General features: G+C 35.8%; 1 protein-coding gene across 3 annotated transcripts in view; it reads right to left on the bottom strand.

Annotated features, from left to right (window-relative positions):
* Positions 1 to 17,199, bottom strand: part of NCOA6 (nuclear receptor coactivator 6) — a 56,267-nt gene that overhangs the window by 21,814 nt on the left and 17,254 nt on the right. For all 3 annotated transcript variants that reach the window (XM_056548185.1, XM_056548187.1, XM_056548186.1), the window contains exons 5-8: positions 17,077 to 17,199; positions 6,332 to 6,463; positions 2,067 to 2,867; positions 388 to 528 (exon numbers count right to left, since the gene is read on the bottom strand). In XM_056548185.1, the coding sequence (XP_056404160.1) occupies positions 388 to 528; positions 2,067 to 2,867; positions 6,332 to 6,463; positions 17,077 to 17,199 (1,197 nt within the window). The remainder of the gene's footprint in view (positions 1 to 387; positions 529 to 2,066; positions 2,868 to 6,331; positions 6,464 to 17,076) is intronic.

Raw genomic sequence — 17,199 nt, 5'->3', positions numbered from 1 at the left:
TGCCCCTATGCCAGTCACTACAATGAAGCCCTGCCCCTATGTCAGTCACTACAAGGAAGCCTTGCCCCTATGCCAGTCACTAAAACGACACCTTGCCCCTATGCCAGTCACTAAAACGACGCCTTGCCCCTATGCCAGTCACTACAACGACGCCTTGCCCCTATGCCAGTCACTACAAGGAAGCCTTGCCCCTGCGCCAATCACTGTCCAGATAACTTTTCCATGTGAATAAACAGTGTGTAATATTATAATGTCTAATTTCCTTTATTAGTTCCCAAAGAACTAAAGTGCTATAGAATATTATTATTAAAATGTATCTAGAATCAATTGCAATAATAAGCGACACTACTGACTGACACTCCCATGTGTGACCAGAATGAGATGTACCTGTGGCCTGTCCGGCAGGGTTCGTCTGTGCCGATGCGGTGTTGGCCGGTGACCCCGCAGCGCTGGGTGGGGTTTGTCCCTGCAGAAAATTTGTGTTTGTTTGTCCTGCTGGAAATCCTGATGGAAGCCGCTTGGGAACTCCTAGAGGGATGAAGGATGAAACTGCACATAAGTCAGGATAATGACTGCTAGAAATAAAAAGCTAGAGTCAACAAGTGGTTAACAACAGTATATGGAACCATCACCCTCCTCTAGAGTAATACAGAGAACCATCGCCCTCCTCTAGAGTAATACAGAGAACCATCGCCCTCCTCTAGAGTAATACAGAGAACCATCGCCCTCCTCTAGAGTAATACAGAGAACCATCGCCCTCCTCTAGACTAATACAGAGAACCATCGCCCTCCTCTAGACTAATACAGAGAACCATCGCCCTCCTCTAGACTAATACAGAGAACCATCGCCCTCCTCTAGAGTAATACAGAGAACCATCGCCCTCCTCTAGAGTAATACATAGAACCATCGCCCTCCTCTAGAGTAATACATAGAACCATCGCCCTCCTCTAGAGTAATACAGAGAACCATCGCCCTCCTCTAGAGTAATACAGAGAACCATCGCCCTCCTCTAGAGTAATACAGAGAACCATCGCCCTCCTCTAGAGTAATACAGAGAACCATCGACCCTCCTCTAGAGTAATACAGAGAACCATCGACCCTCCTCTAGAGTAATACAGAGAACCATCGCCCTCCTCTAGAGTAATACAGAGAACCATCGCCCTCCTCTAGAGTAATACAGAGAACCATCGCCCTCCTCTAGAGTAATACAGAGAACCATCGCCCTCCTCTAGAGTAATACAGAGAACCATCGCCCTCCTCTAGAGTAATACAGAGAACCATCGCCCTCCTCTAGAGTAATACAGAGAACCATCGCCCTCCTCTAGAGTAATACAGAGAACCATCGCCCTCCTCTAGAGTAATACAGAGAGCCATCGCCCTCCTCTAGAGTAATACAGAGAACCATCGCCCTCCTCTAGAGTAATACATAGAACCATCGCCCTCCTCTAGAGTAATACAGAGAACCATCGCCCTCCTCTAGAGTAATACATAGAACCATCGCCCTCCTCTAGAGTAATACAGAGAACCATCGCCCTCCTCTAGAGTAATACATAGAACCATCGCCCTCCTCTAGACTAATACAGAGAACCATCGCCCTCCTCTAGACTAATACAGAGAACCATCGCCCTCCTCTAGACTAATACAGAGAACCATCGCCCTCCTCTAGAGTAATACAGAGAACCATCGCCCTCCTCTAGAGTAATACAGAGAACCATCGCCCTCCTCTAGAGTAATACATAGAACCATCGCCCTCCTCTAGAGTAATACAGAGAACCATCGCCCTCCTCTAGAGTAATACAGAGAACCATCGCCCTCCTCTAGAGTAATACATAGAACCATCGCCCTCCTCTAGAGTAATACATAGAACCATCGCCCTCCTCTAGAGTAATACATAGAACCATCGCCCTCCTCTAGAGTAATACAGAGAACCATCGCCCTCCTCTAGAGTAATACATAGAACCATCGCCCTCCTCTAGAGTAATACATAGAACCATCGCCCTCCTCTAGAGTAATACAGAGAACCATCGCCCTCCTCTAGAGTAATACAGCGGCTGGCGGCCCTCACCTGTGTGTATACTTTGTGGACCCTGGTTCTGCTGCATCATGAAGTTCCCGGCTGTGCCTCCCTGTGGCATCATGCCACTCCGTCCTGGAGAGCTCACAGGCTGCTGCTGAAACCCCGGGGGCAATGTGCCGCCCTGTCCCGCCCGTGGTCCCATGGCCTGCTGTGATGTTTGGTTCACTGTAGGGGAGGAGGCAGGAGAGTTTTGCTGAAAGGAGGAAGGAGATGATGCAGGAGACTTGGAGAGATGAGGCTGCTGCAATGGAGTGAGCACCCGCGGAGGTGCCCCCTGCATTGGTTTCACCGGAGGTGAGGTGAACTGGTTGGAACTGGCCATGGAAGGGAAACTGGAGTGAACTTGTGATGCCTGCTGGCTGCCAAATGGGTATGGAGGTGGTGGGTGAGAGGGTGTCTGCCCTGCGGACAGTGATGGCCTCTGAGGAAACGGCTGCTGCTGCTGTAATGGACCTCCGCCCAGAGAAGATTTCTTCCACTGTTGGTTGGAGACCACGGTCCCCATACTTGCTTGGGCTGGAGGAGGCTGCAGAGCTCCTGATGCCAGCTGATTCCAGCCCGGGGGCACAGGGACTTGTGCGGGGGTGGCAAAAGCAGGACGAAGGCCTTGGGACACTGGCTGATGTTGGGGCAGGCGGGTCTGCTGCTGCTGAAACTGCTGGAAGTTGGTGGCATTGACCGGCCGGTTAGTAACAACACCCGGCATGGGGTGCATCTGAGGAGCCATGGACCCCGAGGGATGACTCTGCGGCTGAGCGTTCAGACCAGATACAAAGGGATCCATGAGATCTAAAGAGAGAAACACAAAACTCCTGGTATGAGAAAATTATAAAAACTACAGAAAAATATACATAGTGATCTATAACAAAATAACAACTATAGATAAATATACATAGTGATCTATAACACAATAACAACTATAGATAAATATATATAGCGATCTATAACACAACAACTATAGATAAATATATATAGTGATCTATAACAAAATAACAACTATAGATAAATATACATAGTGATCTATAACACAATAACAACTATAGATAAATATACATAGTGATCTATAACACAACAACTATAGATAAATATACATAGTGATCTATAACACAATAACAACTATAGATAAATATACATAGTGATCTATAACACAACAACTATAGATAAATATACATAGTGATCTATAACACAATAACAACTATAGATAAATATACATAGTGATCTATAACACAATAACAACTAAAGATAAATATACATAGTGATCTATAACACAATAACAACTATAGATAAATATACATAGTGATCTATAACACAACAACTATAGATAAATATACATAGTGATCTATAACACAACAACTATAGATAAATATACATAGTGATCTATAACAAAATAACTATAGATAAATATACATAGTGATCTATAACACAACAACTATAGATAAATATACATAGTGATCTATAACACAACAACAACTATAGATAAATATACATAGTGATCTATAACACAACAACTATAGATAAATATACATAGTGATCTATAACACAACAACAACTATAGATAAATATACATAGTGATCTATAACACAACAACTATAGATAAATATACATAGTGATCTATAACACAATAACAACTATAGATAAATATATATAGCGATCTATAACACAACAACAACTATAGATAAATATATATAGCGATCTATAACACAATAACAACTATAGATAAATATACATAGTGATCTATAACACAACAACAACTATAGATAAATATACATAGTGATCTATAACACAACAACTATAGATAAATATACATAGTGATCTATAACAAAATAACAACTATAGATAAATATACATAGTGATCTATAACACAACAACTATAGATAAATATACATAGTGATCTATAACAAAATAACAACTATAGATAAATATACATAGTGATCTATAACACAACAACTATAGATAAATATACATAGTGATCTATAACACAACAACTATAGATAAATATATATAGTGATCTATAACACAACAACAACTATAGATAAATATATATAGCGATCTATAACACAATAACAACTATAGATAAATATACATAGTGATCTATAACACAATAACAACTATAGATAAATATATATAGCGATCTATAACACAATAACAACTATAGATAAATATACATAGTGATCTATAACACAACAACAACTATAGATAAATATACATAGTGATCTATAACACAACAACTATAGATAAATATATATAGTGATCTATAACACAACAACTATAGATAAATATATATAGCGATCTATAACACAATAACTATAGATAAATATACATAGTGATCTATAACACAACAACTATAGATAAATATATATAGTGATCTATAACACAACAACTATAGATAAATATACATAGTGATCTATAACACAATAACTATAACAACTAAAGATAAATATATATAGTGATCTATAACACAACAACTATAGATAAATATACATAGTGATCTATAACACAACAACTATAGATAAATATACATAGTGATCTATAACACAATAACTATAACAACTAAAGATAAATATATATAGTGATCTATAACAAGACGTACAATAAAGACTATAGATAAATATACATTGTTCACTTAAAGGGGTGCTCTGCCCCCTGACATTTAATCCCCTGTACAAAGGATACGAGATAATAGATCTGATCGTGGGGGGTCCAGCTGTTGGGCTGAAGCCTGGAGCTTCCATGATGGTGACATCGCGCCCCCTGTGCCCCCTCCATTCATGTCTATGGGGAGGGGTGTGAAGGCTGTGACTGCATGTCAACCGGCAAAGAGCAGAGTTCACTCCGTGCACCGGATAACTGGGGGGCAGCAACGGAGATCGGAGGTCCCCAGCAGCCGGACCCTCGCAATCAGACATATTATTCCCTTTAGGGAATAACATGTCTAGTGGTGGAGTACCCCTTTAATCTTTATAAAGTTCACTTGGATGACCACCAATGTGCAGTAGATCACTCGCAGGGGCAAACGGATTCCTCTCCCCAATTCCATAAAACAACGATAAAAACAAGCAATCTCCAGGTAGCAGAGCGGGATCAATGGAAGCGCTGAGACCAGATAAGAAGTTGAAAGGATTTATTTCCCATAATGCAACGCGTTTCACGGTCACCCGCTTCCTCAGGATGCCTGGAGATTGCTTGTTTTTATCGTGATTCTATTTCAGCGGGACGAAGCTGCAGAGACCCCCTGATGATACGCCCTGTTCCATTGTTGTACTTGGTTGGAGTACAACTTCATGTGGTAAGCGCAATTCACACTTAGCGTTACCAACTCACCTTTGGTGTTACACTACGAAGCGCATCCGTTTGTGCTTTTTTTTATTTCAATTCCATAAAACGTCCAACTTTACTGTACAGCACTCAAATGGTTACAAAAATATCCTTTGGGTGTCCGGGCATGCTGGGAGTCAGATGTTTACAACAGGCGGAGAGTAGTATATGTTATATAGCCTTCACTGTCTTACACAGACTACAAGGTCAAGTGCCTCTATACTAAGCACTAAACTGCTAGGGCTGAGAGGGAAGCCTTGATTTACCTTTTAGGGACAGTGTGAACCCTCTGGAGGAAGCAGACCGGCTCACAAATTACCAGCACATGATAACTTCTGTCCACACGTCCTGTGTTCAGTCCTGATCTGTCTGTTACTAGAGATGGAATTCCCCTAACCACAGGCAGTGAATGACAGATTGCAGAGAAGGGAGACACCTAATGGCTTGTTCTAGGGTACGCAGTAATTTTTGGAAAATGAAGGGAATTACAAATGTGTTAGAATTGGACCAACAATGATCACATACAAGTTCTGTTCCTGACTGGATTATATAGAAAGGTGGAAATTGGGTGTTTTGGGCTTTTTGGGAAATTTCTTTGGAAACAAAACTTTATCTCATAAAATCGCCAAACACTGGGAGCAGGAGGACCCCCTAAAGTTGCAGACGTCAATGGCTCATTCTGCTCAGCTATGATGGAAGATTAAAAAAAGAGGAACCCCAAACAAACCTGAGAAGCAATGATCCTTTGGATAGGGGATAAGATGTCTAGGGGCCGAGAACCCCTTTAATGGTACTTTATTTCTAATGGAGACGAACGATTCGGGGTAATCGAGCGCCCTGAACAGATTGCGGCCTCCGGATAATGAGAGTTGTAACCTGAATGCTTTTCCTTTAATAAACACTTTCATGGTCCCTGAATGTCTCACGTCCCCCATTACCTTGTTGTAAAGGAGGCCGGGGAGCCCTTGGTTGGAGTTCAGCGCTCCCACGGGCGGCCATCATAGCAGAGGAGACGTGGGGCCCCTGGGACATCATGGAGGCAGCTGCCGGGTTGTTCATCCTGACCAGACCTGACAAATCACAGACAAAAGGAGAATTAACATTTTATACAGGAATGAAAAGTCCAGTTTGTGCAGTAAATGCGCCAAGTTTGGTCACAGAGCCGCCATGACGGAATTCTCCTTTTACCAATGTTTAGGTTTCCTTATAATGTTACAAATCGTTATTTAAGTAACAACTCCAACACCAGAATTTTTTATTCACCTAAATAGTGACCCTGATGGAACAGGTGAAAGGGGCGAATCTCTACAGCTCAAGCTAATGGTCAACTTCAGGGCTGCAACTATGACAGTGGTCTCCAAACTGCGCACCTCCAGATGTTGCAAAACTACAGCAGGCTGGGAGTTTTAGTTTTGCAACATCTGGAGGTCCATAGTTTAGAGACTACTGCCCTATAAAATGAGCGATGCAGTCAGGACATGCTGGGAGTTGTAGTTTTGACACATCTGGGAGATCCACAGATTACAGACCACTGCTGTAACTCTACAAACGTTGCAAATACACCATGTGACCTAAAGTAATTTCACGGCACCACTGCGGATGTTGCTGCTATAGTCAAATGTGACTAGTGAATCAATCGCCAGGGCCTTCTAAAGCTACATCTGACAAAAGTAACAAGAGCAATTATTATATATTTTTATTATTACTATTGTTATTGTTTTCTTATGAATTATTATAAGTTTATAATATATATTATAATTTGTATTATTACTATTGTTATTTTTATTAATAATTTTTTATAATATTTTATATAATTATTTCATAATATATTATTGATTATATTTTTATTATTATTTTATATTACTTTATATTATTATATTATTATACATGAGGAGTAGGCTGTAGTGTCCTGTCTATTATTATTATTATTATACAGGAGGAGTAGACTGTAGTGTCCTGTCTATTATTATTATACAGGAGGAGTAGACTGTAGTGTCCTGTCTATTATTATTATTATTATTATTATTATTATACAGGAGGAGTAGACTGTAGTGTCCTGTCTATTATTATTATTATTATACAGGAGGAGGAGACTGTAGTGTTCTGTCTATTATTATTATTATTATACAGGAGGAGGAGACTGTAGTGTCCTGTCTATTATTATTATTATTATACAGGAGGAGTAGACTGTAGTGTCCTGTCTATTATTATTATTATTATTATTATACAGGAGGAGTAGACTGTAGTGTCCTGTCTATTATTATTATTATTATACAGGAGGAGTAGACTGTAGTGTCCTGTCTATTATTATTATTATTATTATTATTATACAGGAGGAGGAGACTGTAGTGTCCTGTCTATTATTATTATTATTATACAGGAGGAGTAGACTGTAGTGTCCTGTCTATTATTATTATACAGGAGGAGTAGACTGTAGTGTCCTGTCTATTATTATTATTATACAGGAGGAGTAGACTGTAGTGTCCTGTCTATTATTATTATTATTATACAGGAGGAGTAGACTGTAGTGTCCTGTCTATTATTATTATTCAGGAGGAGTAGACTGTAGTGTCCTGTCTATTATTATTATTATTATACAGGAGGAGTAGACTGTAGTGTCCTGTCTATTATTATTATTATTATTATTATTATTATACAGGAAGAGTAGACTGTAGTGTCCTGTCTATTATTATTATTATTATTATACAGGAGGAGGAGACTGTAGTGTCCTGTCTATTATTATTATTATTATTATACAGGAGGAGGAGACTGTAGTGTCCTGTCTATTATTATTATTATTATACAGGAGGAGTAGACTGTAGTGTCCTGTCTATTATTATTATTATTATTATTATACAGGAGGAGGAGACTGTAGTGTCCTGTCTATTATTATTATTATTATTATTATTATTATACAGGAGGAGTAGACTGTAGTGTCCTGTCTATTATTATTATTATACAGGAGGAGTAGACTGTAGTGTCCTGTCTATTATTATTATTATTATTATACAGGAGGAGGAGACTGTAGTGTCCTGTCTATTATTATTATTATTATTATTATACAGGAGGAGTAGACTGTAGTGTCCTGTCTATTATTATTATTATACAGGAGGAGTAGACTGTAGTGTCCTGTCTATTATTATTATTATACAGGAGGAGTAGACTGTAGTGTCCTGTCTATTATTATTATTATTATACAGGAGGAGTAGACTGTAGTGTCCTGTCTATTATTATTATTATTATACAGGAGGTGTAGACTGTAGTGTCCTGTCTATTATTATTATTATTATACAGGAGGAGTAGACTGTAGTGTCCTGTCTATTATTATTATTATACAGGAGGTGTAGACTGTAGTGTCCTGTCTATTATTATTATTATTATTATACAGGAGGAGTAGACTGTAGTGTCCTGTCTATTATTATTATTATTATTATACAGGAGGAGTAGACTGTAGTGTCCTGTCTATTATTATTATTATTATACAGGAGGAGTAGACTGTAGTGTCCTGTCTATTATTATTATTATTATACAGGAGGAGTAGACTGTAGTGTCCTGTCTATTATTATTATACAGGAGGAGTAGACTGTAGTGTCCTGTCTATTATTATTATTATTATTATACAGGAGGAGTAGACTGTAGTGTCCTGTCTATTATTATTATTATTATTATACAGGAGGAGTAGACTGTAGTGTCCTGTCTATTATTATTATTATTATTATACAGGAGGAGTAGACTGTAGTGTCCTGTCTATTATTATTATTATTATTATTATACAGGAGGAGTAGACTGTAGTGTCCTGTCTATTATTATTATTATTATTATAATACATGAGGAGTAGACTGTAGTGTCCTGTCTATTATTATTATTATACAGGAGGAGTAGACTGTAGTGTCCTGTCTATTATTATTATTATTATACAGGAGGAGTAGACTGTAGTGTCCTGTCTATTATTATTATTATACAGGAGGAGGAGACTGTAGTGTCCTGTCTATTATTATTATTATACAGGAGGAGTAGACTGTAGTGTCCTGTCTATTATTATTATTATTATACAGGAGGAGTAGACTGTAGTGTCCTGTCTATTATTATTATACAGGAGGAGTAGACTGTAGTGTCCTGTCTATTATTATTATTATTATTATACAGGAGGAGTAGACTGTAGTGTCCTGTCTATTATTATTATTATTATTATTATTATACAGGAGGAGTAGACTGTAGTGTCCTGTCTATTATTATTATTATACAGGAGGAGTAGACTGTAGTGTCCTGTCTATTATTATTATTATTATTATTATACAGGAGGAGTAGACTGTAGTGTCCTGTCTATTATTATTATTATTATTATACAGGAGGAGTAGACTGTAGTGTCCTGTCTATTATTATTATTATACAGGAGGAGTAGACTGTAGTGTCCTGTCTATTATTATTATTATTATTATACAGGAGGAGTAGACTGTAGTGTCCTGTCTATTATTATTATTATTATACAGGAGGAGTAGACTGTAGTGTCCTGTCTATTATTATTATTATTATACAGGAGGTGTAGACTGTAGTGTCCTGTCTATTATTATTATTATACAGGAGGAGGAGACTGTAGTGTCCTGTCTATTATTATTATTATTATTATACAGGAGGAGGAGACTGTAGTGTCCTGTCTATTATTATTATTATTATTATACAGGAGGAGTAGACTGTAGTGTCCTGTCTATTATTATTATTATTATACAGGAGGAGTAGACTGTAGTGTCCTATACAGGAGGAGTAGACTGTAGTGTCCTGTCTATTATTATTTTTATTATACAGGAGGAGTAGACTGTAGTGTCCTGTCTATTATTATTATTATTATTATTATTATACAGGAGGAGTAGACTGTAGTGTCCTGTCTATTATTATTATTATTATTATACAGGAGGAGTAGACTGTAGTGTCCTGTCTATTATTATTATTATTATTATACAGGAGGAGTAGACTGTAGTGTCCTGTCTATTATTATTATACAGGTGGAGTAGACTGTAGTGTCCTGTCTATTATTATTATTATTATTATACAGGAGGAGTAGACTGTAGTGTCCGGTCTATTATTATTATACAGGAGGAGTAGACTGTAGTGTCCTGTCTATTATTATTATTATACAGGAGGAGTAGGCTGTAGTGTCCTGTCTATTATTATTATTATTATTATTATTATACAGGAGGAGTAGACTGTAGTGTCCTGTCTATTATTATTATTATTATTATACAGGAGGAGTAGACTGTAGTGTCCGGTCTATTATTATTATACAGGAGAAGTAGACTGTAGTGTCCTATCTATTATTATTATTATTATTATACAGGAGGAGTAGACTGTAGTGTCCGGTCTATTATTATTATTATACAGGAGGAGTAGACTGTAGTGTCCTGTCTATTATTATTATTATACAGGAGGAGTAGACTGTAGTGTCCTGTCTATTATTCTTATTATACAGGAGGAGTAGACTGTAGTGTCCTGTCTATTATTATTATACAGGAGGAGTAGACTGTAGTGTCCTGTCTATTATGATTATTATTATACAGGAGGAGTAGGCTGTAGTGTCCTGTCTATTATTATTATTATTATACAGGAGGAGTAGACTGTAGTGTCCTGTCTATTATGATTATTATTATACAGGAGGAGTAGACTGTAGTGTCCTGTCTATTATTATTATTATACAGGAGGAGTAGACTGTAGTGTCCTGTCTATTATTCTTATTATACAGGAGGAGTAGACTGTAGTGTCCTGTCTATTATTATTATACAGGAGGAGTAGACTGTAGTGTCCTGTCTATTATGATTATTATTATACAGGAGGAGTAGACTGTAGTGTCCTGTCTATTATTATTATTATACAGGAGGAGTAGACTGTAGTGTCCTGTCTATTATTATTATTATTATACAGGAGGAGTAGACTGTAGTGTCCTGTCTATTATTATTATACAGGAGGAGTAGACTGTAGTGTCCTGTCTATTATGATTATTATTATACAGGAGGAGTAGACTGTAGTGTCCTGTCTATTATTATTATTATTATACAGGAGGAGTAGACTGTAGTGTCCTGTCTATTATTATTATTATTATACAGGAGGAGTAGACTGTAGTGTCCTGTCTTATTATTATTATACAGGAGGAGGAGTAGACTGTAGTGTCCTGTCTATTATTATTATTATACAGGAGGAGTAGACTGTAGTGTCCTGTCTATTATTATTATTATACAGGAGGAGAAGACTGTAGTGTCCTGTCTATTATTATTATTATACAGGAGGAGTAGACTGTAGTGTCCTGTCTATTATTATTATTATTATTATTATACAGGAGGAGTAGACTGTAGTGTCCTGTCTATTATTATTATACAGGAGGAGTAGACTGTAGTGTCCTGTCTATTATTATTATTATTATACAGGAGGAGTAGACTGTAGTGTCCTGTCTATCATTATTATTATTATACAGGAGGAGTAGACTGTAGTGTCCTGTATATTATTATTATACAGGAGGAGTAGACTGTAGTGTCCTGTCTATTATTCTTATTATACAGGAGGAGTAGACTGTAGTGTCCTGTCTATTATTATTATTATACAGGAGGAGTAGACTGTAGTGTCCTGTCTATTATTATTATTATTATACAGGAGGAGTAGACTGTAGTGTCCTGTCTATTATTATTATACAGGAGGAGTAGACTGTAGTGTCCTGTCTATTATGATTATTATTATACAGGAGGAGTAGACTGTAGTGTCCTGTCTATTATTATTATTATTATACAGGAGGAGTAGACTGTAGTGTCCTGTCTATTATTATTATTATACAGGAGGAGTAGACTGTAGTGTCCTGTCTATTATTATTATTATTATTATACAGGAGGAGTAGACTGTAGTGTCCTGTCTATTATTATTATTATTATTATACAGGAGGAGTAGACTGTAGTGTCCTGTCTATTATTATTATTATACAGGAGGTGTAGACTGTAGTGTCCTGTCTATTATTATTATTATACAGGAGGAGTAGACTGTAGTGTCCTGTCTATTATTATTATTATTATTATACAGGAGGAGTAGACTGTAGTGTCCTGTCTATTATTATTATTATTATTATTATTATTATTATTATACAGGAGGAGTAGACTGTAGTGTCCTGTCTATTATTATTATTATTATTATACAGGAGGAGTAGACTGTAGTGTCCTGTCTATTATTATTATTATTATTATTATTATTATTATTATACAGGAGGAGTAGACTGTAGTGTCCTGTCTATTATTATTATTATTATTATTATTATTATTATTATACAGGAGGAGTAGACTGTAGTGCCCTGTCTATTATTATTATTATACAGGAGGAGTAGACTGTAGTGTCCTGTCTATTATTATTATTATTATTATACAGGAGGAGTAGACTGTAGTGTCCTGTCTATTATTATTATTATTATTATACAGGAGGAGTAGACTGTAGTGTCCTGTCTATTATTATTATTATTATACAGGAGGAGTAGACTGTAGTGTCCTGTCTATTATTATTATTATTATTATACAGGAGGAGTAGACTGTAGTGTCCTGTCTATTATTATTATTATTATTATACAGGAGGAGTAGACTGTAGTGTCCTGTCTATTATTATTATTATACAGGAGGAGTAGACTGTAGTGTCCTGTCTATTATTATTATTATACAGGAGGAGTAGACTGTAGTGTCCTGTCTATTATTATTATTATTATTATACAGGAGGAGTAGACTGTAGTGTCCTGTCTATTATTATTATTATTATTATTATTATACAGGAGGAGTAGACTGTAGTGTCCTGTCTATTATTATTATTATTATACAGGAGGAGTAGACTGTAGTGTCCTGTCTATTATTATTATTATACAGGAGGAGTAGACTGTAGTGTCCTGTCTATTATTATTATTATTATTATACAGGAGGAGTAGACTGTAGTGTCCTGTCTATTATTATTATTATTATTATACAGGAGGAGTAGACTGTAGTGTCCTGTCTATTATTATTATTATTCTTATACAGGAGGAGTAGACTGTAGTGTCCTGTCTATTATTATTATTATTATTATTATTATACAGGAGGAGAAGACTGTAGTGTCCTGTCTATTATTATTATACAGGAGGAGTAGACTGTAGTGTCCTGTCTATTATTATTATTATTATACAGGAGGAGTAGACTGTAGTGTCCTGTCTATTATTATTATTATTATACCGGATGAGTAGACTGTAGTGTCCTGTCTATTATTATTATTATACAGGAGGAGTAGACTGTAGTGTCCTGTCTATTATTATTATTATTATTATACAGGAGGAGTAGACTGTAGTGTCCTGTCTATTATTATTATTATTATTATTATACAGGAGGAGTAGACTGTAGTGTCCTGTCTATTATTATTATTATTATACAGGAGGAGTAGACTGTAGTGTCCTGTCTACTATTATTATTATTATTATACAGGAGGAGTAGACTGTAGTGTCCTGTCTATTATTATTATTATTATTATACAGGAGGAGTAGACTGTAGTGTCCTGTCTATTATTATTATTATTATTATTATTATACAGGAGGAGTAGACTGTAGTGTCCTGTCTATTATTATTATTATTATTATACAGGAGGAGTAGACTGTAGTGTCCTGTCTATTATTATTATTATTATTATTATACAGGAGGAGTAGACTGTAGTGTCCTGTCTATTATTATTATTATACAGGAGGAGTAGACTGTAGTGTCCTGTCTATTATTATTATTATACAGGAGGAGTAGACTGTAGTGTCCTGTCTATTATTATTATTATACAGGAGGAGTAGACTGTAGTGTCCTGTCTATTATTATTATTATACAGGAGGAGTAGACTGTAGTGTCCTGTCTATTATTATTATTATTATTATACAGGAGGAGTAGACTGTAGTGTCCTGTCTATTATTATTATTATACAGGAGGAGTAGACTGTAGTGTCCTGTCTATTATTATTATTATACAGGAGGAGTAGACTGTAGTGTCCTGTCTATTATTATTATTATTATTATTATACAGGAGGAGTAGACTGTAGTGTCCTGTCTATTATTATTATTATTATACAGGAGGAGTAGACTGTAGTGTCCTGTCTATTATTATTATTATTATTATACAGGAGGAGTAGACTGTAGTGTCCTGTCTATTATTATTATTATTATTATACAGGAGGAGTAGACTGTAGTGTCCTGTCTATTATTATTATTATACAGGAGGAGTAGACTGTAGTGTCCTGTCTATTATTATTATTATTATTATTATACAGGAGGAGTAGACTGTAGTGTCCTGTCTATTATTATTATTATTATTATACAGGAGGAGTAGGCTGTAGTGTCCTGTCTATTATTATTATTATTATACAGGAGGAGTAGACTGTAGTGTCCTGTCTATTATTATTATTATACAGGAGGAGTAGACTGTAGTGTCCTGTCTATTATTATTATTATACAGGAGGAGTAGACTGTAGTGTCCTGTCTATTATTATTATTATTATTATACAGGAGGAGTAGACTGTAGTGTGCTGTCTATTATTATTATTATTATTATACAGGAGGAGTAGACTGTAGTGTCCTGTCTATTATTATTATTATACAGGAGGAGTAGACTGTAGTGTCCTGTCTATTATTATTATTATTATTATACAGGAGGAGTAGACTGTAGTGTCCTGTCTATTATTATTATTATTATTATACAGGAGGAGTAGGCTGTAGTGTCCTGTCTATTATTATTATTATACAGGAGGAGTAGACTGTAGTGTCCTGTCTATTATTATTATTATTATTATTATACAGGAGGAGTAGACTGTAGTGTTCTGTCTATTATTATTATTATTATTATTATTATACAGGAGGAGTAGACTGTAGTGTCCTGCCTATTATTATTATTATTATACAGGAGGAGTAGACTGTAGTGTCCTGTCTATTATTATTATTATACAGGAGGAGTAGACTGTAGTGTCCTGTCTATTATTATTATTATACAGGAGGAGTAGACTGTAGTGTCCTGTCTATTATTATTATTATTATTATTATTATTATACAGGAGGAGTAGACTGTAGTGTCCTGTCTATTATTATTATTATTATACAGGAGGAGTAGACTGTAGTGTCCTGTCTATTATTATTATTATTATACAGGAGGAGTAGGCTGTAGTGTCCTGTCTATTATTATTATTATTATACAGGAGGAGTAGACTGTAGTTTCCTGTCTATTATTATTATTATTATACAGGAGGAGTAGACTGTAGTGTCCTGTCTATTATTATTATTATTATTATTATTATTATTATTATACAGGAGGAGTAGGCTGTAGTGTCCTGTCTATTATTATTATTATTATACAGGAGGAGTAGACTGTAGTGTCCTGTCTATTATTATTATTATTATTATTATACAGGAGGAGTAGACTGTAGTGTCCTGTCTATTATTATTATTATACAGGAGGAGTAGACTGTAGTGTCCTGTCTATTATTATTATTATACAGGAGGAGTAGACTGTAGTGTCCTGTCTATTATTATTATTATACAGGAGGAGTAGACTGTAGTGTCCTGTCTATTATTATTATTATACAGGAGGAGTAGACTGTAGTGTCCTGTCTATTATTATTATTATTATTATTATTATACAGGAGGAGTAGACTGTAGTGTCCTGTCTATTATTATTATTATACAGGAGGAGTAGACTGTAGTGTCCTGTCTATTATTATTATTATACAGGAGGAGTAGACTGTAGTGTCCTGTCTATTATTATTATTATTATACAGGAGGAGTAGACTGTAGTGTCCTGTCTATTATTATTATTATACAGGAGGAGTAGACTGTAGTGTCCTGTCTATTATTATTATTATACAGGAGGAGTAGACTGTAGTGTCCTGTCTATTATTATCATTATTATTATTATTATACAGGAGGAGTAGACTGTAGTGTCCTGTCTATTATTATTATTATTATTATACAGGAGGAGTAGACTGTAGTGTCCTGTCTATTATTATTATTATTATTATACAGGAGGAGTAGACTGTAGTGTCCTGTCTATTATTATTATACAGGAGGAGTAGACTGTAGTGTCCTGTCTATTATTATTATTATTATTATTATACAGGAGGAGTAGACTGTAGTGTCCTGTCTATTATTATTATTATTATACAGGAGGAGTAGACTGTAGTGTCCTGTCTATTATTATTATTATTATTATACAGGAGGAGTAGACTGTAGTGTCCTGTCTATTATTATTATTATTATACAGGAGGAGTAGACTGTAGTGTCCTGTCTATTATTATTATTATTATTATTATACAGGAGGAGTAGACTGTAGTGTCCTGTCTATTATTATTATTATACAGGAGGAGTAGACTGTAGTGTCCTGTCTATTATTATTATTATACAGGAGGAGTAGATTGTAGTGTCCTGTCTATTATTATTATTATTATACAGGAGGAGTAGACTGTAGTGTCCTGTCTATTATTATTATTATTATACAGGAGGAGTAGACTGTAGTGTCCTGTCTATTATTATTATTATTATTATTATACAGGAGGAGTAGACTGTAGTGTCCTGTCTATTATTATTATTATTATTATTATACAGGAGGAGTAGACTGTAGTGTCCTGTCTATTATTATTATTATACAGGAGGAGTAACACAGAAGACGGCCCCAGACTTTCAGACGCACCCGCTCGATTCTGCACTGCAAAGCCGGGGTCGATCCTCATGGCATTTCCCGCCACCACCGGCCCGTTCATTCGCACCTCTTGTGCAGGATTTTGGGGTAACACAAGGTTAATGGCCCCTTCTC

This window comes from Hyla sarda, chromosome 12 (genome assembly GCF_029499605.1).
Source record: "Hyla sarda isolate aHylSar1 chromosome 12, aHylSar1.hap1, whole genome shotgun sequence".
In the NCBI taxonomy this organism is placed as follows: Eukaryota; Metazoa; Chordata; class Amphibia; order Anura; family Hylidae; genus Hyla; species Hyla sarda.
Note: the sequence above shows the minus strand (reverse complement) of the source record. Positions and strands in the feature narration are given on the sequence as shown.